The sequence below is a fragment of the Musca autumnalis genome, unplaced genomic scaffold (assembly GCF_047663935.1).
Source record: "Musca autumnalis isolate F117 unplaced genomic scaffold, ASM4766393v1 scaffold_1, whole genome shotgun sequence".
Taxonomy (NCBI): Eukaryota; Metazoa; Arthropoda; class Insecta; order Diptera; family Muscidae; genus Musca; species Musca autumnalis.
In genome coordinates, this window is record NW_027411644.1 from 306,322,951 (window position 1) to 306,350,098 (window position 27,148).

General features: G+C 40.4%; 1 protein-coding gene across 2 annotated transcripts in view; it reads left to right on the forward strand.

Annotated features, from left to right (window-relative positions):
• Tusp (WD40 superfamily protein Tusp) overlaps nt 1-27,148 on the forward strand; it is a 134,735-nt gene that overhangs the window by 97,720 nt on the left and 9,867 nt on the right. For both annotated transcript variants that reach the window (XM_073962070.1, XM_073962071.1), the window contains 8 exons: nt 3,182-3,346; nt 3,415-3,874; nt 10,895-11,415; nt 11,492-11,720; nt 11,785-12,053; nt 12,127-13,443; nt 17,393-18,118; nt 18,186-18,521. In XM_073962070.1, the coding sequence (XP_073818171.1) occupies nt 3,182-3,346; nt 3,415-3,874; nt 10,895-11,415; nt 11,492-11,720; nt 11,785-12,053; nt 12,127-13,443; nt 17,393-18,118; nt 18,186-18,521 (4,023 nt within the window). The remainder of the gene's footprint in view (nt 1-3,181; nt 3,347-3,414; nt 3,875-10,894; nt 11,416-11,491; nt 11,721-11,784; nt 12,054-12,126; nt 13,444-17,392; nt 18,119-18,185; nt 18,522-27,148) is intronic.

A 27,148-nucleotide genomic window follows, 5' to 3' on the forward strand; every position in this document is an offset into this window, starting at 1 on the left:
CGTTATCTGTATCTGTTACCAGATTACCTTGCTGGTCTCTACAGGACGATTTGCCTGTACCAAAGTCATCTGTTTGATGTTTCACTCTTTGGTAGAATTTTCGGACTTCATTCTGACTCCTGTACATCTCGATTTTTTTCACACTCCCGCTTTTCCATTTCTCTCTTTTTCTTGCGGAAAAGACGTTTCTCTTCTCTCCTTTTCTCCCGATATATCTCTCGTGCGATACGCGTTGCTACTGATTGTATTTAGCTCCATATGCCGCATTATTCTCTTCGGTAGCAGCACGACACTCCTGGTCATACCATGAATTCCTTTGTGGAGGTCTCTGGTATCCAAGTATGGATTTTGCGGCTGTTTGCATGGAGTGGGCAATATTTTGTCATTGTGTTGTTATGTTATCGGGACAAGGAGTGCTCTCATTAAGCAATTGGGCTAGTTGAGTGGAATATGCTGTGGCTATCTGTTGTGTTTGCAGCCTATCGATGTCTAACTTCCGCGTTGTGTTTGTTCGTGCTTTATTTGCAACGTTTAGACGGCTACGTACCTTTGATGCAACAAGGTAGTGGTCCGAATCAATGTTTGCGCCTCGGAACGATCGTACATCCAACACGCTCGATGAATGTCTTCTATCTATCACAACATGAGCAATTTGATTGCTTGTTCTTTGATCTGGAGACAGCCAAGTGCCCTTATGAATATCGAGATGATTAAATCTGGTACTGCTAACTACCATGTTTTTTGCAGCTGCAAAGTCTATCATCATCATACCATTGTCAGATGTTTCACTGTGGAGACTGTAATTCCCGACTGTTGGATCAAAGATATTCTCCTTTCCAATTTTGGCATTAAAATCGCCTAGTATAATTTTAATGTCATGGGCAACGGTCATATGTTTCTTCTAAGCGCTCGTAAAATATATCTTTGGTCTGTTCGTCCTTTTCTTCAGTGGGAGCATGAGCGCAAATAAAGCTGTTGTTGAAGAATTTAGCTTTTATTCGAATTGCAGCAAGTCTTTCATTCACTGGGGTGAAACTGGATACCAGATGTTTTAGTCTCCGACTAACTACAAATCCGCAACCAAACTCATGCTTTACGTCATGGCAGCTATAATACAGTCCGTCACCTTTAGGTGTTGTTGTGACGCCTTTCCCAATCCATCGTATTTCCTGTATGGCAGTAATATCGGCCTTGTACTTTTCAAATACGTCTGCCAATGCGAATACTGCACCTTCTCTATAAAGAGTGCGAACATTCCAGATGCAGACTCGCAGATCATTGTCCTTAAAACGTTTGCGGGGTTCGTCAACTTTAGAGGGGTTTGTTTTTCTTTTCTTTCGTTTTTTCATAGTAGGATGTTTTTTCTAGGGGAGAGTTACTAACCCGACGCCCAAACCCAAGTTTTTAACGTTCTTATGGGTGAACGCGCGGCACATGTTAGCTCACTACCTTTAACAGGTGTTAAAGGCAGTTCCCCAGGTGACACCACGGGAGGTCAGTGTCCACTTGAGATGAAAGAGGGGCCAAGATAAATCGTGGGCTTTGCCATGTTAAAACCGGTCAGGACAGTTCCTTGGTATCTTCCATCCCCTACGTAACCCAAATAAAATATGCACATAAGAGAAATTCAAATAATAACAGTTTATCCGCTTCAAATTTCTTCAATAGAAACATGCTGTGCCGTACGTGTTAGCTTACTACCTTTAGTGGGTATTAATGGTCCCTCCATCTGGCCCAATCAGGTGTCCACTTAAGATAAATGAGAGACCAATATTGACCAATGCTGTAGCCAATTCATTCTCCACTTATGCCACTTTGTAACCAATTGCAGTGGCTCCAACAAAAATAAACTTCTAATCCACCATCACTTGCACCCAATTGCAGTGATGAATTTATTTCTGTCAACGGAAAATGAAAGACCACAACAAAAAAAATCGAATAGCATTGAATTAGAGAATTCGAGTACAGCAGAGCATATGTTGGAAAACACATGCACAGCACACACTTTCACCCACACTCACCGCAATAACTAATAAAAAATAATAAAGTAAATAATTTAAAACATTCATAAACAAATTTGGTGTCATTGCGTCTATTTGTTTAGCCGTTAGCCCCAGTTCCCCCGCTCTCTTTTTGGGGGATGCAATAAAAGTAAAAAATATTAGAAAACATTTTGGAAATGCGGCTGGCAAAATGCCCAACAAAAAAGATTTTCAAATAGAATTGTGGACGGATGCCCATCAGTCTGTCTGTCGGCTTTTATGCAATTGACAACGACGGAGGTGGTAGTGCGCTGATGGTGGTGTCCTTTCAACCACTCAAACAGTCATTCATTCATCGCAACGAGCGGATACTGATTTACATAACACCAGACCAGTAGAATATCACACAAAAGTCCTCAAATCAGTTTGTCTATTATCCACTGCAACAACGATAACAACAACCTTTTGATGTGGGTGCACTCAAAATGTCCTGCCCGCTACCTTATGCTCCTCTGCCGCCCGCCCAGTATTAGGTGCTAGTCACCAGCAGTTTGTTTAATAGGCTGCTAACAAATTATTAAAAGCCATTTGCCTGCCAACCAACCAACCAACCTGTCTGCCATTGACTGCCGATGTCAATTCTCAGCTTGTTACAGCAACATATTCTGGTCTATTGCTATGAATATTTTGTGGTTGGTTGGGTGAGAGGTTGTGTGGATGGCTACTATTTTTGATTGCCATTCGAAAGGGTTTTTTTTTTGTTTGGGCCACATATTTTTATTGCAAGCGGAAGTGGTTTAATCGCTTTTGAGCGACGGCAACAAAATACTTTCAGTGGTTGCCAATGAAGGAAATTATTTTTCTGTCAAGCTATTAATTACCGACCGGCATTTAAGCGGTCTCGACAAGTAGGGAAGGAAATTGCATATTGAGAAATGTTTGACATATTTGGGTTAAATTATTTCGGTAATGGCAGGTTTAAATCACAGCTTTTTGTAGGGTTAACATTCTTTATGAGGATGAGTGTAAGCGTACTGTAAGTGAGGGTAAACGTTCTATAAGTGACAGGTCAAGTTTGCCAAAACATCGAGAATAAAGACAGAGAAGGGAAAAAAAGGGAGAAGCGAAGTTGTTTCCACAGATTAAGTACCTCCTTTCACTATTTTTCTAATCCCATTTCTTTTCTTTTCCACTTTCAGGATGATGGCTGGAAACTAAATCGCACCAATTACTACCAAGAAGGCTGGCTGGCAACGGGCAATGTTCGAGGCATTGTCGGCGTGACATTTACCACATCACATTGTCGCAAAAATGTCGAATATCCTTTACGTACAAATTACAATTTAAGAGGGCACAGATCAGATGTAAGTTCCAAACTCATTTAATTCGCCTCCTTTCGCACTAACCCTTACCACACTTTCTTCCTTTGCAGGTTATTCTAGTCAAATGGAATGAACCATATCAAAAGCTGGCATCCTGTGATAGTTCCGGCATTATTTTCGTATGGATAAAATACGAAGGTCGCTGGTCGATTGAGCTGATCAACGATCGCAATACACCCGTCACCCACTTCTCATGGTCTCATGATGGTCGTATGGCATTGATATGCTATCAGGATGGTTTTGTTCTGGTTGGTTCGGTGGCGGGTCAACGTTATTGGTCTTCAATGTTAAATCTGGAATCGACCATAACATGTGGCATCTGGACACCGGACGATCAACAGGTTTATTTTGGCACGACGCAGGGTCAGGTGATTGTTATGGATGTCCACGGTGCAATGGTGTCACAAGTCCAGTTGTGCAATGATGTGGGCATTACATCGATGTCATGGTCATGTGAAAAATTCAAAATGGAAGAGGGGGAGGAATCGGAACCGGGTGTCACCAATGCAGGTGTGTATGAGAGATTAGATGATAATAGAATTACATTGGTGTATAAAATTATGCTAATAATAATACACAGTATTCCTCAGAGGTTTAAGTTACTATTCAGAAATCCTAAGAGGCCTTCTGTTACTTTACATACGTCCTCAGAGGTATTTTGTTACTATACAGAAGTCTTTAAAGGCCTTCTGTTACTGTACAGAAGTCTTCAGAGGCCTTCTGTCACTATACAGAAGTCGTTAGAGGTCTTCCGTTACTGTACAGAAGGCTTCAGAGACCTTCTGCCATAGCACCGAAGTCCTCAGAGGCCTTCTGTTATTAGACAGAAGTCCTCAGAGGTCTTCATTTATTATACAAAAGTCCTCAAAGGCCTTCTGTTATTATGCAGAAGTCCTCAGATGCCTTCCTTTACTATATGGAGTCCAAAGGCCTTCTGTTATTATACAGAGGTCCCCAAAGGCCTTCTGTTACTATACAGAATTCCTCAGAGGCGTTCTGTTACTATACAGAAGTTCTCAGTGGCCTTCTGTTATTGTACCTTGTACCTAGTCTTGAGAGTCCTCATGTTACTATACAGAAGTCCTCAAAAGCTTTCTGTTACTTTACAGATGTCCTCAGAGTCCTTTTGTTACTATACAGAGCTCCTCAGGTGCCTTCTGTTACTTTACAGAATTCCTCCGAGGCCTTCTGTTACTATACAGAAGTCCTCAGTGACCTTCTGTTATTATACAGAAGGCTTGAGAGTCCTTATGTTACCATTTTTTTTTTTTTTTTTTTTTTTTTTTTTGGGCGGGGAAAAAATCATCGAAAGACTCTGGCTACCTGACTTCGCCAGGTGTGCGAGACTTTAACACGCTAAAATAACCCCTTTACTCTGATCCACTATCCCTGCGGTACCGCCGTACAAGCATTTCGTCGCAGGGGGGAATGTTCTAAAGAACACTGTTATTTATTATTCGCCTTCGAATCTCATCTTGTCTACGAAGTTCCAATATGATTGTCCTTACGTACTCGCATACATATTCCCAATTTTCGGGAGACATCAACATTATTTCTATTACGTTTTCTACACGCACTTCGCTATTAACTTTCTGCTCTAAGTTTGCCCTCTCTACATTGAATCGAGGACACAAAAAGAATACATGGTATGGGTCTTCTACATGTACTATACAGCAAGGACAATTAGGGGAGCAGTCAAGGCCAAAACGATGTAAGTAGGACCTGAAGCAACCATGTCCGGAGAGGAATTGGGTAAGATAAAAATTTAAATATCCATGTCGTCTATTTGACCAAGTGTCCACATTTCGTATCAGCGAGTACGTCCATCTACCTTTTGTAGCTGCTGACCATCTATTTTGCCATTCGACAATGCTTCGTCTTCTTGCGTCCTCGGGCTCATTTCCGGATTCCTGTGAGTTCCTTGAATTGAATATGGATTCAGATTCTCTGGCTAGGATATCGATGGGTATCATGGTAGCGATAACACAGGCTGCATCATCGGACACTGTCCTATATGCACAGCATACACGAAGCGCTGCAAGTCTATATACTGACCCAATCTTTGCATAGTAAGTAGCGTACTTCAAGGATTGAGCCCATATTGGTGCTGCGTAGAGAATAATATTTTTGATAACTCCTGCTAGAATTTTTCTCTTTAAGTATCTTGGCCCCCTTGTGTTTGGCATAACACGGCACAACGCTTTACAGGTGTTTCCGGCTTTTTCCTTTATGTAGTCTAAATGGTCTTTAAAAGACAGACGATTGTCTATGATAACACCGAGATATTTCAGGCTTTCCGCTGTTGTTATTGTGCAATCTCCAATTTGAATATTTATTCTTTCCACCACTCTACGACTTGTAATTAAGACTGCTTCCGTTTTTTGGTCGGCTAATGTCAGGCCTTGTGAGAACAGCCATGATCTAACCAACTGTATGCTGGCCTCTGTTACTGTTCGTGTTTCTTCGGTTGTTTTTGCAACAATGACAAGTGCGATGTCATCCGCAAACCCAATAATATTAGCTTTCTCTGGAAGTTTTAACCGTAAAACACCATCATACATCACGTTCCATAGAAGCGGTCCAAGAACGGATCCTTGTGGTACTCCTCCTGTTATTTGGTATTCCTTTGTACCTTCTTCAGTCTCATATATCAGGATTCTGTTGCGGAAGTAGTCCTGAATTATAGCAACAAGATATGCCGGGACATTTAACCGTCGCAGAGCCTTTAAAATATTCTCCCAATTAGCTGTGTTGAAGGCATTTTTAACATCTAGTGTTACGACCATACAATATTCTTTCGTCCCTTTTTTCCAGCTTTGACCATGTATTGCTGCCTTTGCAATGTCGATTACCGTTTTTGCTGCATCAATGGTAGATCTCTTCTTTCTGAAGCCAAATTGGCATTCGGATAAGCCTTCTGCACGTTCGATGCACTCTTCCAATCTATCGCGGATAATGCTCTCAAGGAGCTTTCCGCATGTGTCTATCATGCACAGTGGGCGATATGAGGAGGGGTTTCCCAGAGGCTTGCCATTTTTAGGCAGTAGCACTAACCTTTGCCTTTTCCATATTGATGGAAAAGATCCAAATTCCAAGCATTTGTTGAATAATTTAAGTAACTGTCCACCACAGCACTTCACAATCTCTTTTAGGACATAATTTGGAATTCCATCTAGGCCTGGCGCTTTGGAATCATCGAATTTCGAGACGGCAAGATTTATCTCCGCTGATGTGACATGGGGGTAAACAAATTGTCCACCGGGATCGTATGTTGCCCATGTTGCTACCTTTTGATTAGGAAAGAGGTGATTCACAGTATTACTTAGCGTTTTAGCGTCTGTTGGTGCACCTGAGCTAAAGCACTTCAGTTTTTTAGTCACAATCTTGTAGGCTAATCCAAACGGCTGGTTTTCTATATCATCACAAATTTTTTAAGAAACACGCTCTTTTGCTTCTTTGTATGGCTTTTTTGAGAGCTTTCTTCTTCATCTTGAGAATCTGTCTACAAGCTTCATTATCGTCTCTATCTCGTGTTCTTACAACGCGTCTTCTAGCACGAAGACACTCCTTGCGTAATTCAGCGATTTCAGCGTTCCACCAATATACTGGGGCTTTGCCTACTCCTCGTTTTCTCTTTTTCATGGATGCGTTGCATGCCTGTGTTGTCTGTAGTATTAGCTTTTTAGCCATGTTTTCCGGAGTTCCCTGCAGTTCTGTGCCTTCCATACATATGGCGAATATTTCTTTATCTAGTGAGTCTCTCTTCCAGCCAGTTACTTCTGGTGTTCGAACCGTTGATGTTACTGTTGCAACCTCGTTATACTTAATGATTATGGCGCTATGATCACTATAAGTGAACATGTCACTGATTTGCCAATTAAACCGGTCATAGATGTTTGTACTGGCAAAGGCGATATCGATTATAGAACTTCCACCATTTCGATTGAATGTTGGATTGCTGCCCGTGTTTAAAAGTTCCACGTCTAGTTGTGCCAATGATTCTAATAATATTCGACCCCTTTCGTTTGTTCTTGGGCAGCCCCATTCTGTCGCCCAAGCATTGAAGTCACCCGCTATCAAAATTGGACTTCTGGATGAAGCATCATTTACCAGATTGGTAATAATGTGTTTGTACTCCTCAATATCATATCTTGGCGGTAGGTAACAGCTGTATACTGTTAAACCAGCGACAGTAGCTCGAACAAACCCGAGTTCAGAATTCAAGACATTCTGCATTGGTTGGTTTATGGACCACAACGTGGATGTGCCAGATGTATCACAATACCAGTTTGATGAACTAATGTTCCGATAGGGCTCGCTGATAATTGCTAGATCCACCTCTAGTTCTCGAACTGTCTGTTTTAACAGATCTTGAGCAGCCTCGCAATGATTTAGATTTAATTGTATCACTTTCATATTGATCCTCTAAGTTGGCGTAGAGCTTCCTTATATCTCGGACACACAGTCGACCCAGTGACGTGGCTACGATTTACCAGTGGATCCTTGCACAGCATACACATGGGAGGATTTTTACAAGCAGCAACCCTGTGACCCGCTTCTCCACAACAAATGCAGCGACCTGAATTGTCATTCGGGTTTTTACATCTAGCTGCCGTATGTCCAAAGTCTAGACATTTATAGCACCTTGTTGGTATTAACTTTTCACGAACTCGACAGTCCGCCCATCCAATCCGTACTATTCTTTTCTGCAAAAGAATATTAGCAAACGGCGAACTTAGGAAAACAGTAGCCGTTTGTGTACCTCTGTAGGCTTTTCTTAAAGATTTTATTGCACTTGGTTGCAATTCTTTAAACTCGTCCGAAATGTCGATAATAGCTTGAATTATATCCTCTTTAGTAGACACGCCATCTATATCTTTAATTTCCAGTTGTACTTCCTGGGTTAAAGCACGTACTTCGGCGGCTGGCCCTAGCACGTTTTCAATTTCCTTCCTAAATTCACTTGTGTTCTCGTGTGCCGGTTGTTTAGCTCCTTATGTTACCATACAGAAGTCCTCAGAAGCTAGCTGTTATTATACAGAAGTCGTCAGATGCCTTCTGTTACTATGCAGGAGTCCTCAGAAGCCTTCTGTTATTATACAGAAGTCCTCAGAGGCCTTCTGGTACTACACAGAATTCCTTAGAGGCCTTCTGTTACTATACAGAGGTCCTCAGAGGCCTTCTGTTACTATACAGGAGTCCTCATAGGCCTTCTGTTACTATACAAAAGTCCTCAGTGGCCTTCTGTTATTATACAGGAGTCTTGAGAGTCCTCATGTTACTATACAGAAGTCCTCAAAAGCTTTCTGTTACTATACAGAAGTCCTCAGTTGCCTTCCGTTGCTGTACAGAAGTCCTCAGAGACCTTCTGTTATTAGACAGAAGTCCTCAAAGGCCTTCTGTTTTTATATAGAAGTCCTCAGAGGACTTCCTTTATTATACAGAAGTCCCCAGTGGCCTTCTGTTATTGTACAGAAGTCCTCAGAGGCCTTCTGTTATTATACAGAAGTCTTGAGAGTCCTTATGTTACTATACAGAAGTCCTCAGAAGCTTTCTGTTATTATACAAAAGTCCTCAGAAGCCTTCTGCTATTATACAGAAGTCATGACAGTCCTTATGTTACTATACAGAAGTCCTCAGTGGGCTTCCGTTGCTGTACAGAAGTCCTCAGAGGTCTCTGTTATTAGACAGAAGTCCTGTCTGTTATTATACGGAAGTCCTCAGAGGCCTTCGGTTATTATACAGAAGTCTTCAGAGACCTTATGTTACTATACAGAACTCCTCAGAGGCCTTCTGTTACTATACAGGAGTCCTCTGAGGTCTTCTGTCATTATGCAGAAGTAGGCCTCTGTTATTAGACAGAAGTCCTGTCTGTTATTATACAGAAGTCCTCAGAAACCTTCTGTTATTATACTGAAGTCCTCAGAGGCCTTCTGTTACTATACAGAATTCCTCAGAGGCATTATGTTACTATACAGAAGTCGTCAGTGGCCATCTGTTATTATACAGAAGTCTTGAGAGTCCTTATGTTACTATGCAGAAGTCCTCAGAGGCGTTCGGCTACTATACAGAATTCCTCAGAGACCTTCTGTTACTATACACAAGTCCTCAGAGGCCTTCTGGTACTATGCAGAAGTCCTCAGAAGCCTTCTGTTATTATACAGAAGTCCTCAGAGGCCTTCTGCTACTATACAGAATTCCTTAGAGGCCTTCTGTTACTATACAGAGGTCCTCAGTGGCCTTCTGTTACTATACAGGAGTCCTCAGAGGCCTTCTGTTACTATATAGAAGTTCTCAGTGACCTTCTGTTATTATACAGAAGTCTTGAGAGTCCTCATTTTACTATACATAAGTCCTCAGAAGCCTCCTGTTATTATACAGACGTCCTCAGAGGCCTTCTGCTACTATACAGAATTCCTTAGAGGCCTTCTGTTACTATACAGGAGTCCTCAAAAGCTTTCTGTTACTTTACAGAAGTCCTCAGAGGCCTTTTGTTGCTATACAGAAGTCCTCAGAGGCCTTCCTTTGCTATACAAAAGTCTTCAGAGGCCTACTGTTATTATACAGAAGTCCTCAGAGACCTTCCTTTATTATACAGAAGTCCTCAGAGGTCTTCTGTTATTAGACAGAAGTCTTGTCTGTTATTATACAGAAGTCCTCAGAGGCCTTCGGTTATTATACAGAAGTCTTCAGAGGCCTTATGTTACTATACAGAACTCCTCAGAGGCCTTCTGTTACTATACAGGAGTCCTCAGAGGTCTTCTGTTATTATGCAGAAGAAGGCCTCTGTTATTAGACAGAAGTCCTGTCTGTTATTATACAGAAGTCCTCAGAGGCCTTCGGTTATTATGCAGAAGTCTCCAGAGGCCTTATGTTACTATACAGACTTCCTCAGAGACCTTCTGTTACTATACAGGAGTCCTCAGAGATCTTCTTTTATTATGCAGAAGTCCTCAAAGGCCTTCTGTTATTATACAGAAGTCCTCAAAGGCCTTCCTTTATTATACAGAAGTCCTCAGTGGCCTTCTGTTATTGTACAGAAGTCCTCAGAGACCTTCTGTTATTATACAGAAGTCTTGAGAGTCTTTATGTTACTATACAGAAGTCCTCAGATGCATTCTGTTATTATACAGAAGTCCTCAGAGGCCTTCTGCTACTATACAGAATTCCTTAGAGGAATTCTGTTACTTTACAGAAGTCCTCCGAGGCCTTTTGTTGCTATACAGAAGTCCTCAGAGGCCTTCCGTTGCTGTACAAAAGTCCTCAGAGGCCTTCTGTTATTAGACCGAAGTCCTCAGAGGCATTCCTTTGCTATACAGAAGTCCTTAGAGGCCTTCTGTTATTAGACAGAAGTCCTCAGAAGCATTCTGCTATTATACAGATGTCCTCAGAGGCCTTCTTTTATTATACCAAAGTCCTTAGAGGCCTTATGTTATTATGCTGAAGTCCTCAGATGCCTTCCGTATATATAATTACTCTCCGATGGCCTTACCTTCACCTCAATGTCGTTCTTTCTTCTTCTTCCTCCAGCCAAACGTTCATTTGTCTTAGCGGTTAGTTTTCAAAACGGTTTTATATATCTGCTGAAATCTTTCGATGATGTTTCACCCTCACATATCAATACGGGTCTTGATGGTGCCTTGGGCATGGTTATGGAATGGAGTAATTCACGAGAACTGCTGGCGGTGGCGGGTACCTCACAAAAGCCAACGGCACTGAGTGAAAACACGAATGACAGCGGTGGTGGTGTGGTGTATAACAATCTACTGAAATTCTATACCGAAACGGGGGCCCTGTTATATCAAGCCCATATACCCAATTCCAATGCACCCGTGTCAGCTTTAACCTGGGGTCATAACGATAAACGGTTGTTTATAGCCACCGGTACACAGGTGCACATTGCCTGGGTCTCAAGGCGGGTGGCCTCGCTGCAGCTGTTGTGCCGTCTACAGATACAGGCCAGTATTGGATCGGAAACTTTATTGCCATTGTTGCCTTTGCCGTCGAGAATTAAAACGCTTATCGGTAATCTTTTTGCTCAAACAATTCGAGTAAGTACCTCGTAAAGAGAAGTAGGGTTTTGTATACGATAATTTTTGTTGTTTTTTGCTCTCTCTCTCTTTGTAGTGTTGTGTACCTGATTTAAAATCTCTTAGAGAATTCGTATCGCGTCCTCCCCTATGTTCGACGCGTTTACACTGTACCATGATAAGGCATGATGATGAGTCCAACATCAGTTCCGGTACATGCTATACCTTGTACTTGGAATATTTGGGTGGTCTGGTACCGCTGCTAAAGGGCAAACGTACCTCTAAGATACGTCCAGAATTTGTCATATTTGATCCTCAAGTTAATGGTAAGCTAATTAAAGCCAGCAAATTATCTCTTAATTTAAGATTACTGTTCTTTCGTTTCCCCAGAAACTTCGGACTTCTTTCAACATTCACCGGGTTCCAAAAGTTCATCATCATCCAGCCAATCGACCAGTACCACCGCCAATGGTCGTACAGATTCATCGGACAGTGAGTATGATGAGAGAATACGTGGCTCTCCACATACACCACGCAAGCGGAAAATACGCCAACAAAAACGCCATGGAAATGGTCACGATCGCAATACCCTGACGACGGGTAGCAATGATGGCAGTGATGCCTTGGATGAATTGGCATATCTTGATACATTACCCGAGGTATGTTAAGCTAATGAATTTTTAACCCATTACCTTCTGAATTTACCTTTTGATATTTCTCTCTCTCTCGCAGGAGGTCAAACTGGTTGAGGTCACCTCAAATATTTGGGGTACCAAATTCAAAATGCATGGCCTTGCAAAAACCGTCCCCGCAAATTTGGGTCAAGTTACCTATAAAACATCCCTGCTGCACTTGCAACCACGTCAAATGACCCTGGTCATTACAGAGTTGAGAGATGATTTTCCTCTTGGTCCAGATCCGAGCTTCAATCCGAATCTCTTTTCGGAAGATGAAGATGAAAACCATACTCAAACTTCTGCTGCAGTGGCCGAAGTGGCGTTACCCAATGACTCTGGTGGTGGTGGTGGCGGCGGTGCCTTGCCGTCACGTAAACTCAACGAAATTGCACCGCCCATTGCACCCATGTCGCCCAGACCCAATCGCTTGTTGTCTCGTCATCGCAATTCCTCAAATGGTAATCAAATTCCCGGTGCCTTGGGTAGAAGTCCGTTGGCTCGTGCCGAGTCTTACGATGACGACTCAACAAGCGAATCTCCGGAAGCTGCACCCTGCCCCTCAACATCAATGGCAGCAGCATCCGCTGCTGCTGCATCATCATCATCCACGTCATCATCCCACACCTCAAGCTCACCAAGCAATCACAAAATTTTACGTCCAAAAAATATTACATCGACTTTCGGCCGCTCCAATGGCAGTTCGTGCGGCCAATCACGTCATGCTATATCACCGCTGTTCAGCGATGGATCCGTCCCCACTTTACAATCGCCCAAGAATGCCGTTGCACCCACTGATATTATCTTTGAACGTCCAGCCGTATCGGCAAATGGCCAGACCACCTTAATGTCCTACTCCAGCAATGCTGATTACACCAACAATGTCGTCCAAGTGAAGAATGCTTTATTAACGGAATCGATACGCTCCACCAATAGTCATGTTAATCCAGTGCCTCTAAATTTAAGTTTGAATCTGGAAAGAATGGATGCGGCAGCCAAAGTGAAAGCCATGACAGCGTCGGCGGCGCCACAACCATCAACTTCGAAGAAACGTGAAATGCACTACATCGATGATGAAATGCAATCTTCGTCAGCATCAGCATCTCAGCATCATCAAACTGTTGTCAATGCCGTTGTTGTGGCATCCGCACCTTCGACAGATGTCACCAATCCCATGAAACGTACACCCACTGTTGTCTCCATTGCCCCCGTATCCACTGATGTTATAACGCGCAGCTGTAGTGTTGGTTATTTGGATTCTGTGGTCATAACACCATCCGATGAAGCTTTGACTGCCCTGCGCCGTGAAGCACCCAATAAAAGACTTATTTTGGTTGACAATAGAAAGTGTCGCAAAAAGAGAATGCATCAGGGGGTAAGTTGAAAAATCTTAAACTTACTACATTTATAAACCTTCGTCCAAAGTAGCCAAAAGTGCCTTTATTACTACACAGAGAACATCTGATGTCTTCTATTACTATACAGAAGTCCTGAGAAGCCTTCTGTTACTATACATTTTAACAAACACAGAGCCATTCTGTTACTATAAAGAAGTTCTCAGGGGCCTTCTGCTACTTTACAGAAGTGCGTAGGTGTTATTTGTTACTTTGCAGAATACCTCAGACAACATCTGTTATTATTCAAAAGTATTCAGGGGCCACCTGTCACTATACATATACCTTATGTTACTATACAAAAATCCTCAGAGGCCTTCTGTTACTATACACAAGTCCTCAGATACCTTCTGTTACTATACAGAAGTCCTCAGAGGCCTTCTGTTACTATACAGAGGCCTTCTGTTACTATACAGAAGTCCTCAGAGGCCTTCTGTTACTATACACAAGTCCTCAGATACCTTCTGTTACTATACAGAAGTCCTCAGAGGCCTTTTGTTACTACACAGAAGTCCACAGAGGCTTTTTGTTACTATACAGAAGTCCTCAGAAGCCTTCTGTTACTATACAGAAGTCCTCAGATGCCTTCTGTTACTATACAGAAGTCCTCAGATACCTTCTGTTACTATACAGAAGTTCTCAGAGATCTTCTGTTACTATACAGAAGTGCTCAGACGCCTTCTGTTACTATACAGAAGTCCTCAGAGGCCTTCTGTTACTATACAGAAGTCCTCATAAGCCTTCTGTTGCTGTACAGAAGACCTCAAAGGCCTTCTGTTACTATACAGAAGTCCTCAGATGCCTTCTGTTACTATACAGAAGTTCTCAGAGGCCTTCTATTACTATACAGAAGTTCTCAGAGGAATTCTGTTACTATACAGACGTCCTCAGAGGCCTTCTGTTACTATACAGAAGTCCTCAGAGGCCTTCTGTTACTATACAGAAGTCCTCAGAGGCCTTCTGTTACTATAAAGAAGTCCTCAGAAGCCTTCTGTTACTATACAGAAGTCCTCAGATGCCTGCTGTTACTATACAGAAGTCCTCAGAGGCCTTCTGTTACTACACAGAAGTCCTCAGAGGCCTTTTGTTACTATACAGAAGTCCTCAGAGGCCTTCTGTTACTATACAGAAGTCCTCAGAGGCCTTCTGTTACTATACAGAAGTCCTCAGAGGCCTTCTGTTACTACACAGAAGTTCTCAGAGGCTTGGTGTTACTATACAAAAGTCCCCAGAGGCCTACTGTTACTATACAGAAGTCCTCAGAGGCCTTTTGTTACTATACAGAAGTCCTCAGAGGCCTTTTGTTACTATACAGAAGTCCTCAGAGGAATTCTGTTACTATACAGAAGTCCTCAGAGGAATTCTGCTACTATAAAGAAATCCTCAGAGGCCTTCTGTTGCTATACACAGGTCCTCAAAGACCTTATGTTACTATACAGAAGTCCTGAGAGTCCTCGTGTTACTATACAGAAGTCCTCAGAGGCCTTCCGTTATTATACAGAAGCCCTCAAAGGCCTTCTGTTACTATACAGAAGTCCTCAGAGGCATTCTGTTACTATACAGAAGTCCTCAGAGGGCTTCTGTTACTATACAGAAGACCTCAGAGGCATTCTGTTATAATACAGAAGTCCTCAGAGGCCTTCTGTTACTATACAGAAGTACTCAGAGACATTCTGTTACTATACAAAAGTCCTCAGAGGCGTTCTGTTACTATAGATAAGTCCTCATAGGCCTCTTGTTACTATACAGAAGTCCTCATAGGCCTTTTGTTACTATACAGAAGTCCTCAGAGGCCTACTATTACTATACAGAAGTCCTCAGAGGCATTCTGTTATAATACAGAAGTCCTCAGAGGCCTTCTGTTACTATACAGAAGTACTCAGAGACATTATGTTACTATACAGAAGTCCTCAGAGACGTTCTGTTACTATAGGTAAGTCCTCAGAGGCATTCTGTTACTTTACAAAAGTCCTCAGAGGCATTCTGTTACTATACAGAAGTCCTCAGAGGCATAGTGTTACTATAAGAAAAGGCCTCAGAGGCCTTCTGCTATTAGACAGAAGTCCTCGGAGGTCTTCTGTTTCTAAAAAGAAGTCCTCCGAGGCCTTCTGTTAATATACATAAGTCTTCAGACGCCTTCTGTTACTATAAAGAAGTCCTCAGAGGCCTTCTGTTACTCTAAAGAAGTCCTCAGAGGCCTTCTGTTACTATAAAGAAGTAATCAGAGGCCTTCTGTTACTCTAAAGAAGTCCTCAGAGGCCATCTGTTACTCTAAAGAAGTCCTCAGAGGCCTTCTGTTACTATACAGAAGTCTTCAGAGGACTTCTGTACTATACAGAAGTCCTCAGAGGCCTTCCGTTATTATACAGAAGCCCTCAAAGGCCTTCTGTTACTATACAGAAGTCCTCAGAGGCATTCTGTTACTATACAGAAGTCCTCAGAGGGCTTATGTTACTATACAGAAGACCTCAGAGGCATTCTGTTACCATACAGATTTCCTCAGAGGCCTTCTGTTATTATACAGAAGTCCTCAGAGGCATTCTGTTAGTATACAGAAGTCCTTAGAGGCCTTCTGTTACTATACAGGAGTCCTCAAAGGTTTTCAGTTACTATACAGAAGACCTCAGAGGCCTTTTGTTACTATACAGAAGTCCTCAGAGGCCTTCTGTTACTATAAAGTAGTCCTCAGAGGCCTACTGTTATAGAATTCCTCAGAGGCCTTCTGTTATTATACAGAAGTCCTCAGAGGGCTTATGTTACTATACAGAAGACCTCAGAGGCATTCTGTTACCATACAGAATTCCTCAGAGGCCTTCTGTTATTATACAGAAGTCCTCAGAGGCATTCTGTTACTATACAGAAGTCCTTAGAGGCCTTGTGTTACTATATAGAAGTCCTCAGAGGCCTTGTGTTACTATACAGCATTCCTCACAGGCCTTCTGTTACTATACAGAAGTCCTCAGAGGCCTTCTGTTACTAAACAGTAGTCCTCAGAGGCCTTCTGTTAATATACACAAGTCCTAAGAGGCCTTCTGTTATTAGACAGATGACCTTAGAAGCCAGCTGCTATTATACTGAAGTCTTGAGAGTCCTTATGTTACTATACAGAGGCCCTCAGAGACCTTCTGTTACTATACAGTAGTCCACATATGCCTTCTGTACTATACAGAAGTCCTCAGAGGCCTTCTGTTATTATACAGAAGTCCTGAGAGTCCTTGTGTTAATATACAGAAGTCCCCAGAGGCCCTATGTTACTATACAGAAGTCCTCAGAGGCCTTCTGTTACTATAAAGAAGTCCTCAGAGGCCTTTTGTTAGTCCTCAGAGGCCTTCTGTTATTATACAGAAGTCCTGATAGTCCTTGTGTTAATATACAGAAGTCCTCAGGGGCCTTGTGTTACTATACAGAAGTCCTCAGAGGCCTTCTGTTACTAAACAGAAGTTCTCAGATGCCTTCTGTTACTATAAAGAAGTCCTCAGAGGACTTCTATTACTAAACAGTATACATAAGTCCTCAGAGGCCTTCGGTTACTATACAGAAGTTCTCAGAGGCCTTCTGTTACTATACAGCAGTTCTCAGAGACCTTCTGTTACTATACAGAAGTTCTCAGAGGCCTTCTGTTGCTATACACAAGTCTGTTATTAGACAGAAGCCATCTGCTATTATACAGAAGTCTTAAGAGTCCTTATGTTACTATACAGAGGTCCTCAGAGTTCTTCTGTTACTATACAGAAGTTCTCTGAGGCCTTCTGTTACCTTACAGAAGTCCTCAGAGGCCTTTAGAGGCCTTCGGTTTCTCTATATAAGTCATCAGATGCCTTCTTTTACTATCCAAAAGTCCTCGTAGGGCTTCTGTTAATATGCAGAGGTCCTCAGAGGTGATGTTATCAATTCAAAATTCTTAAAAATCTCCCTTCAAACCTTTTTCAGGACTCCAGCAAACCCCGCCTAGTTATGACTGGAAAATCGAAAAGTTTGGATTCCTGTGATTTACTTTCGACTCAGGCAAAGCTGAATAGTAAACAATTGGAAAAGTTACACGAAGAAACTCTAGCAGTTGGTGCCTCTAAAAAGAAATCCACATCTTCCTCTTGTGCTGCGTCAACCAATGGGGGCGGCGTTGCTGGCAATGCCAATGGTAGGGAAGAGTGTAAACATTGTCCGGCCACAGAACCGACAAAAACATTTAAAAGTGCAATAATTAGCAGTCTGGATGATGATGGCGATGACATTATCACAGCTGATATCGATATACCCGCAAGTCGTGAACCGTCCAAAGATCAAGAAAATCAATGCCATAAACCTCTGAGTGAAAGTGTGCCCAAGCGGCGGATAGATGTTATTACCAGTTTTACCGATAGTCCATTGTTTACACGCAAACATCGTTTTGGTAATCGAAACAGCGGAGATACATCCTCACCGACATTGGCGCGGAAAAATGAGAATGGTTTCAGTTTAGTTAAACAATTGACCGAAGGTCGCTGGAGGCGTAAAGATGCCAAGCAGCAGGCGGCCTCAAATGGTGTGGATAGCAAACAAGCTGCTGCTACTTCAGATCCCCAAAGATCAACTTCTTCGGAACAACAAAATAGAAATAGTGATACCATCGAAGCAACGCCTGTAGAATCTAGAGCTTCAGTTTCATTACATACTCAGGTGAGTAGGAGAGCAATTAACAACAAAATTAAAGAAATTTATTCCTAACTCTCTCTCTCTCTTTCAGGCCCTTACCACTTTAGAGAATATTATCAGTAGATTAAGAGATTTGGATGAACATTTGACACCACCTGCAACACCACATCGCCTGCCGCGTAGTTCTCCAGCCTCACCGGCTGCTAGTAAAAAGAATAAACGTTACCAGAGTAGTTCGCCCATACGGAATATTTTGAATTCCCCGCTTTTGAATAGACGCCAGAGGAAAAAACAAAATATCATCGATAGTTCCGATGATGAGGCAAACGGGGCCAATGCTTCGGGTGAAGAAAATACCAATGGTAATGGCTGTAGTAAACAATATCGGGATTTGGAAACCTTTCAAAAGGCTCAACTGCGGCAAAAGGTAAGGCATCTAAAACTACCAAAAGGCATGGATTTCTTTCTTTAAAGAGTTTTAGGAGTTCTCCAAAGGTACAATGGGCGTGGATTTTTTAAAGATTTTTAGGAGTTCTCCAAAGGGACAATAGGCGTGGATTTTTTAAAGATTTTTAGGAGTTCTCCAAAGGTACAATGGGCGTGGATTTTTTAAAGATTTTTACGAGTTCTCCAAAGGTACAATGGGCGTGGATTTTTTAAAGATTTTTAGGAGTTCTCCAAAGGTACAATGGGCGTGGATTTTTTTAAAGATTTTTACGAGTTCTCCAAAGGTACAATGGGCGTGGATTTTTTAAAGATTTTTAGGAGTTCTCCAAAGGTACAATGGGCGTGGATTTTTTAAAGATTTTTACGAGTTCTCCAAAGGTACAATGGGCGTGGATTTTTTAAAGATTTTTAGGAGTTCTCCAAAGGTACAATGGGCATGGATTTTTTAAAGATTTTTAGGAGTTCTCCAAAGGTACAATGGGCGTGGATTTTTTAAAGATTTTTACGAGTTCTCCAAAGGTACAGTGGGCGTGGATTTTTTAAAGATTTTTAGGAGTTCTCCAAAGGTACAATGGGCATGGATTTTTTAAAGATTTTTAGGAGTTCTCCAAAGGTACAATGGGCGTGGATTTTTTAAAGATTTTTACGAGTTCTCCAAAGGTACAGTGGGCGTGGATTTTTTAAAGATTTTTAGGAGTTCTCCAAAGGTACAATGGGCGTGGATTTTTTAAAGATTTTTACGAGTTCTCAAAAGGGACAATGGGCGTGGATTTTTTAAAGATTTTTAGGAGTTCTCCAAAGGTACAATGGGCGTGGATTTTTTAAAGATTTTTACGAGTTCTCCAAAGGTACAATGGGCGTGGATTTTTTAAAGATTTTTACGAGTTCTCCAAAGGTACAATGGGCGTGGATTTTTTAAAGATTTTTACGAGTTCTCCAAAGGTACAATGGGCGTGGATTTTTTAAAGATTTTTACGAGTTCTCCAAAGGTACAATGGGCGTGGATTTTTTAAAGATTTTTAGGAGTTCTCCAAAGGTACAATGGGCGTGGATTTTTTAAAGATTTTTAGGAGTTCTCCAAAGGTACAATGGGCGTGGATTTTTAAAGATTTTTACGAGTTCTCCAAAGGTACAGTGGGCGTGGATTTTTTAAAGATTTTTAGGAGTTCTCCAAAGGTACAATGGGCGTGGATTTTTTAAAGATTTTTACGAGTTCTCCAAAGGTACAATGGGCGTGGATTTTTTAAAGATTTTTAGGAGTTCTCCAAAGGTACAATGGGCGTGGATTTTTTAAAGATTTTTACGAGTTCTCCAAAGGTACAATGGGCGTGGATTTTTTAAAGATTTTTACGAGTTCTCCAAAGGTACAATGGGCGTGGATTTTTTAAAGATTTTTACGAGTTCTCCAAAGGTACAATGGGCGTGGATTTTTTAAAGATTTTTACGAGTTCTCCAAAGGTACAATGGGCGTGGATTTTTTAAAGATTTTTAGGAGTTCTCCAAAGGTACAATGGGCGTGGATTTTTTAAAGATTTTTACGAGTTCTCCAAAGGTACAGTGGGCGTGGATTTTTTAAAGATTTTTAGGAGTTCTCCAAAGGTACAATGGGCGTGGATTTTTTAAAGATTTTTACGAGTTCTCAAAAGGGACAATGGGCGTGGATTTTTTAAAGATTTTTACGAGTTCTCCAAAGGTACAATGGGCGTGGATTTTTTAAAGATTTTTACGAGTTCTCCAAAGGTACAATGGGCGTGGATTTTTTAAAGATTTTTACGAGTTCTCCAAAGGTACAATGGGCGTGGATTTTTTAAAGATTTTTACGAGTTCTCCAAAGGTACAATGGGCGTGGATTTTTTAAAGATTTTTAGGAGTTCTCCAAAGGTACAATGGGCGTGGATTTTTTAAAGATTTTTAGGAGTTCTCCAAAGGTACAATGGGCGTGGATTTTTAAAGATTTTTACGAGTTCTCCAAAGGTACAGTGGGCGTGGATTTTTTAAAGATTTTAGGAGTTCTCCAAAGGTACAATGGGCGTGGATTTTTTAAAGATTTTTACGAGTTCTCCAAAGGTACAATGGGCGTGGATTTTTTAAAGATTTTTAGGAGTTCTCCAAAGGTACAATGGGCGTGGATTTTTTAAAGATTTTTACGAGTTCTCCAAAGGTACAATGGGCGTGGATTTTTTAAAGATTTTTACGAGTTCTCCAAAGGTACAATGGGCGTGGATTTTTTAAAGATTTTTACGAGTTCTCCAAAGGTACAATGGGCGTGGATTTTTTAAAGATTTTTACGAGTTCTCCAAAGGTACAATGGGCGTGGATTTTTTAAAGATTTTTAGGAGTTCTCCAAAGGTACAATGGGCGTGGATTTTTTAAAGATTTTTACGAGTTCTCCAAAGGTACAGTGGGCGTGGATTTTTTAAAGATTTTTAGGAGTTCTCCAAAGGTACAATGGGCGTGGATTTTTTAAAGATTTTTACGAGTTCTCAAAAGGGACAATGGGCGTGGATTTTTTAAAGATTTTTACGAGTTCTCCAAAGGTACAATGGGCGTGGATTTTTTAAAGATTTTTACGAGTTCTCCAAAGGTACAATGGGCGTGGATTTTTTAAAGATTTTTACGAGTTCTCCAAAGGTACAATGGGCGTGGATTTTTTAAAGATTTTTACGAGTTCTCCAAAGGGACAATGGGCGTGGATTTTTTAAAGATTTTTAGGAGTTCTCCAAAGGTACAATGGGCGTGGATTTTTTAAAGATTTTTACGAGTTCTCAAAAGGGACAATGGGCGTGGATTTTTTAAAGATTTTTACGAGTTCTCCAAAGGTACAATGGGCGTGGATTTTTTAAAGATTTTTACGAGTTCTCCAAAGGTACAATGGGCGTGGATTTTTTAAAGATTTTTAGGAGTTCTCCAAAGGTACAATGGGCGTGGATTTTTTAAAGATTTTTACGAGTTCTCCAAAGGTACAGTGGGCGTGGATTTTTTAAAGATTTTTAGGAGTTCTCCAAAGGTACAATGGGCGTGGATTTTTTAAAGATTTTTACGAGTTCTCCAAAGGTACAGTGGGCGTGGATTTTTTAAAGATTTTTAGGAGTTCTCCAAAGGTACAATGGGCGTGGATTTTTTAAAGATTTTTAGGAGTTCTCCAAAGGTACAATGGGCGTGGATTTTTTAAAGATTTTTACGAGTTCTCCAAAGGTACAATGGGCGTGGATTTTTTAAAGATTTTTACGAGTTCTCTTAAGGTAAAATGGGCGTGGATTTTTTAAAGATTTTTACGAGTTCTCCAAAGGTACAATGGGCGTGGATTTTTTAAAGATTTTTACGAGTTCTCCAAAGGTACAGTGGGCGTGGATTTTTTAAAGATTTTTAGGAGTTCTCCAAAGGTACAATGGGCGTGGATTTTTTAAAGATTTTTACGAGTTCTCAAAAGGGACAATGGGCGTGGATTTTTTAAAGATTTTTACGAGTTCTCCAAAGGTACAATGGGCGTGGATTTTTTAAAGATTTTTACGAGTTCTCCAAAGGTACAATGGGCGTGGATTTTTTAAAGATTTTTACGAGTTCTCCAAAGGTACAATGGGCGTGGATTTTTTAAAGATTTTTACGAGTTCTCAAAAGGGACAATGGGCGTGGATTTTTTAAAGATTTTTAGGAGTTCTCCAAAGGTACAATGGGCGTGGATTTTTTAAAGATTTTTACGAGTTCTCAAAAGGGACAATGGGCGTGGATTTTTTAAAGATTTTTACGAGTTCTCCAAAGGTACAATGGGCGTGGATTTTTTAAAGATTTTTACGAGTTCTCCAAAGGTACAATGGGCGTGGATTTTTTAAAGATTTTTAGGAGTTCTCCAAAGGTACAATGGGCGTGGATTTTTTAAAGATTTTTACGAGTTCTCCAAAGGTACAGTGGGCGTGGATTTTTTAAAGATTTTTAGGAGTTCTCCAAAGGTACAATGGGCGTGGATTTTTTAAAGATTTTTACGAGTTCTCCAAAGGTACAGTGGGCGTGGATTTTTTAAAGATTTTTAGGAGTTCTCCAAAGGTACAATGGGCGTGGATTTTTTAAAGATTTTTAGGAGTTCTCCAAAGGTACAATGGGCGTGGATTTTTTAAAGATTTTTAGGAGTTCTCCAAAGGTACAATGGGCGTGGATTTTTTAAAGATTTTTACGAGTTCTCCAAAGGTACAATGGGCGTGGATTTTTTAAAGATTTTTACGAGTTCTCCAAAGGTAAAATGGGCGTGGATTTTTTAAAGATTTTTACGAGTTCTCCAAAGGTAAAATGGGCGTGGATTTTTTAAAGATTTTTACGAGTTCTCCAAAGGTAAAATGGGCGTGGATTTTTTAAAGATTTTTACGAGTTCTCCAAAGGTACAATGGGCGTGGATTTTTTAAAGATTTTTACGAGTTCTCCAAAGGTACAATGGGCGTGGATTTTTTAAAGATTTTTAGGAGTTCTCCAAACGTACAATGGGCGTGGATTTTTTAAAGATTTTTAGGAGTTCTCCAAAGGTACAATGGGCGTGGATTTTTTAAAGATTTTTAGGAGTTCTCCAAAGGTACAATGGGCGTGGATTTTTTAAAGATTTTTAGGAGTTCTCCAAAGGTACAATGGGCGTGGATTTTTTAAAGATTTTTAGGAGTTCTCCAAAGGTACAATGGGCGTGGATTTTTTAAAGATTTTTACGAGTTCTCCAAAGGTACAGTGGGCGTGGATTTTTTAAAGATTTTTAGGAGTTCTCCAAAGGTACAATGGGCGTGGATTTTTTAAAGATTTTTACGAGTTCTCAAAAGGGACAATGGGCGTGGATTTTTTAAAGATTTTTAGGAGTTCTCCAAAGGTACAATGGGCGTGGATTTTTTAAAGATTTTTACGAGTTCTCCAAAGGTACAATGGGCGTGGATTTTTTAAAGATTTTTACGAGTTCTCCAAAGGTACAATGGGCGTGGATTTTTTAAAGATTTTTACGAGTTCTCCAAAGGTACAATGGGCGTGGATTTTTTAAAGATTTTTACGAGTTCTCCAAAGGTACAATGGGCGTGGATTTTTTAAAGATTTTTAGGAGTTCTCCAAAGGTACAATGGGCGTGGATTTTTTAAAGATTTTTACGAGTTCTCCAAAGGTACAGTGGGCGTGGATTTTTTAAAGATTTTTAGGAGTTCTCCAAAGGTACAATGGGCGTGGATTTTTTAAAGATTTTTACGAGTTCTCCAAAGGTACAGTGGGCGTGGATTTTTTAAAGATTTTTAGGAGTTCTCCAAAGGTACAATGGGCGTGGATTTTTTAAAGATTTTTAGGAGTTCTCCAAAGGTACAATGGGCGTGGATTTTTTAAAGATTTTTACGAGTTCTTCAAAGGTACAATGGGCGTGGATTTTTTAAAGATTTTTACGAGTTCTCCAAAGGTACAATGGGCGTGGATTTTTTAAAGATTTTTACGAGTTCTCCAAAGGTACAATGGGCGTGGATTTTTTAAAGATTTTTAGGAGTTCTCCAAAGGTACAATGGGCGTGGATTTTTTAAAGATTTTTAGGAGTTCTCCAAAGGTACAATGGGCGTGGATTTTTTAAAGATTTTTAGGAGTTCTCCAAAGGTACAATGGGCGTGGATTTTTTAAAGATTTTTAGGAGTTCTCCAAAGGTACAATGGGCGTGGATTTTTTAAAGATTTTTAGGAGTTCTCCAAAGGTACAATGGGCGTGGATTTTTTAAAGATTTTTAGGAGTTCTCCAAAGGTACAATGGGCGTGGATTTTTTAAAGATTTTTAGGAGTTCTCCAAAGGTACAATGGGCGTGGATTTTTTAAAGATTTTTACGAGTTCTCAAAAGGGACAATGGGCGTGGATTTTTTAAAGATTTTTAGGAGTTCTCCAAAGGTACAATGGGCGTGGATTTTTTAAAGATTTTTAGGAGTTCTCCAAAGGTACAATGGGCGTGGATTTTTTAAAGATTTTTACGAGTTCTCAAAAGGGACAATGGGCGTGGATTTTTTAAAGATTTTTAGGAGTTCTCCAAAGGTACAATGGGCGTGGATTTTTTAAAGATTTTTAGGAGTTCTCCAAAGGTACAATGGGCGTGGATTTTTTAAAGATTTTTACGAGTTCTCAAAAGGGACAATGGGCGTGGATTTTTTAAAGATTTTTAGGAGTTCTCCAAAGGTACAATGGGCGTGGATTTTTTAAAGATTTTTACGAGTTCTCCAAAGGTACAATGGGCGTGGATTTTTTAAAGATTTTTACGAGTTCTCCAAAGGTACAATGGGCGTGGATTTTTTAAAGATTTTTAGGAGTTCTCCAAAGGTACAATGGGCGTGGATTTTTTAAAGATTTTTAGGAGTTCTCCAAAGGTACAATGGGCGTGGATTTTTTAAAGATTTTTAGGAGTTCTCCAAAGGTACAATGGGCGTGGATTTTTTAAAGATTTTTACGAGTTCTCCAAAGGTACAGTGGGCGTGGATTTTTTAAAGATTTTTAGGAGTTCTCCAAAGGTACAATGGGCGTGGATTTTTTAAAGATTTTTACGAGTTCTCCAAAGGTACAGTGGGCGTGGATTTTTTAAAGATTTTTAGGAGTTCTCCAAAGGTACAATGGGCGTGGATTTTTTAAAGATTTTTACGAGTTCTTCAAAGGTACAATGGGCGTGGATTTTTTAAAGATTTTTACGAGTTCTCCAAAGGTACAATGGGCGTGGATTTTTTAAAGATTTTTAGGAGTTCTCCAAAGTACTAATGGGCGTGGATTTTTTAAAGATTTTTAGGAGTTCTCCAAAGGTACAATGGGCGTGGATTTTTTAAAGATTTTTAGGAGTTCTCCAAAGGTACAATGGGCGTGGATTTTTTAAAGATTTTTAGGAGTTCTCCAAAGGTACAATGGGCGTGGATTTTTTAAAGATTTTTACGAGTTCTCCAAAGGTACAATGGGCGTGGATTTTTTAAAGATTTTTAGGAGTTCTCCAAAGGTACAATGGGCGTGGATTTTTTAAAGATTTTTAGGAGTTCTCCAAAGGTACAATGGGCGTGGATTTTTTAAAGATTTTTAGGAGTTCTCCAAAGGTACAATGGGCGTGGATTTTTTAAAGATTTTTAGGAGTTCTCCAAAGGTACAATGGGCGTGGATTTTTTAAAGATTTTTAGGAGTTCTCCTAAGGTACAATGGGCGTGGATTTTTTAAAGATTTTTAGGAGTTCTCCAAAGGTACAATGGGCGTGGATTTTTTAAAGATTTTTAGGAGTTCTCCAAAGGTACAATGGGCGTGGATTTTTTAAAGATTTTTAGGAGTTCTCCAAAGGTACAATGGGCGTGGATTTTTTAAAGATTTTTAGGAGTTCTCCAAAGGTACAATGGGCGTGGATTTTTAAAAGATTTTTAGGAGTTCTCCAAAGGTACAATGGGCGTGGATTTTTTAAAGATTTTTAGGAGTTCTCCAAAGGTACAATGGGCGTGGATTTTTTAAAGATTTTTAGGAGTTCTCCAAAGGTACAATGGGCGTGGATTTTTTAAAGATTTTTAGGAGTTCTCCAAAGGTACAATGGGCGTGGATTTTTTAAAGATTTTTAGGAGTTCTCCAAAGGTACAATGGGCGTGGATTTTTTAAAGATTTTTAGGAGTTCTCCAAAGGTACAATGGGCGTGGATTTTTTAAAGATTTTTAGGAGTTCTCCAAAGGTACAATGGGCGTGGATTTTTTAAAGATTTTTAGGAGTTCTCCAAAGGTACAATGGGCGTGGATTTTTTAAAGATTTTTAGGAGTTCTCCAAAGGTACAATGGGCGTGGATTTTTTAAAGATTTTTAGGAGTTCTCCAAAGGTACAATGGGCGTGGATTTTTTAAAGATTTTTAGGAGTTCTCCAAAGGTACAATGGGCGTGGATTTTTTAAAGATTTTTAGGAGTTCTCCAAAGGTACAATGGGCGTGGATTTTTTAAAGATTTTTAGGAGTTCTCCAAAGGTACAATGGGCGTGGATTTTTTAAAGATTTTTAGGAGTTCTCCAAAGGTACAATGGGCGTGGATTTTTTAAAGATTTTTAGGAGTTCTCCAAAGGTACAATGGGCGTGGATTTTTTAAAGATTTTTAGGAGTTCTCCAAAGGTACAATGGGCGTGGATTTTTTAAAGATTTTTAGGAGTTCTCCAAAGGTACAATGGGCGTGGATTTTTTAAAGATTTTTAGGAGTTCTCCAAAGGTACAATGGGCGTGGATTTTTTAAAGATTTTTAGGAGTTCTCCAAAGGTACAATGGGCGTGGATTTTTTAAAGATTTTTAGGAGTTCTCCAAAGGTACAATGGGCGTGGATTTTTTAAAGATTTTTAGGAGTTCTCCAAAGGTACAATGGGCGTGGATTTTTTAAAGATTTTTAGGAGTTCTCCAAAGGTACAATGGGCGTGGATTTTTTAAAGATTTTTAGGAGTTCTCCAAAGGTACAATGGGCGTGGATTTTTTAAAGATTTTTAGGAGTTCTCCAAAGGTACAATGGGCGTGGATTTTTTAAAGATTTTTAGGAGTTCTCCAAAGGTACAATGGGCGTGGATTTTTTAAAGATTTTTAGGAGTTCTCCAAAGGTACAATGGGCGTGGATTTTTTAAAGATTTTTAGGAGTTCTCCAAAGGTACAAT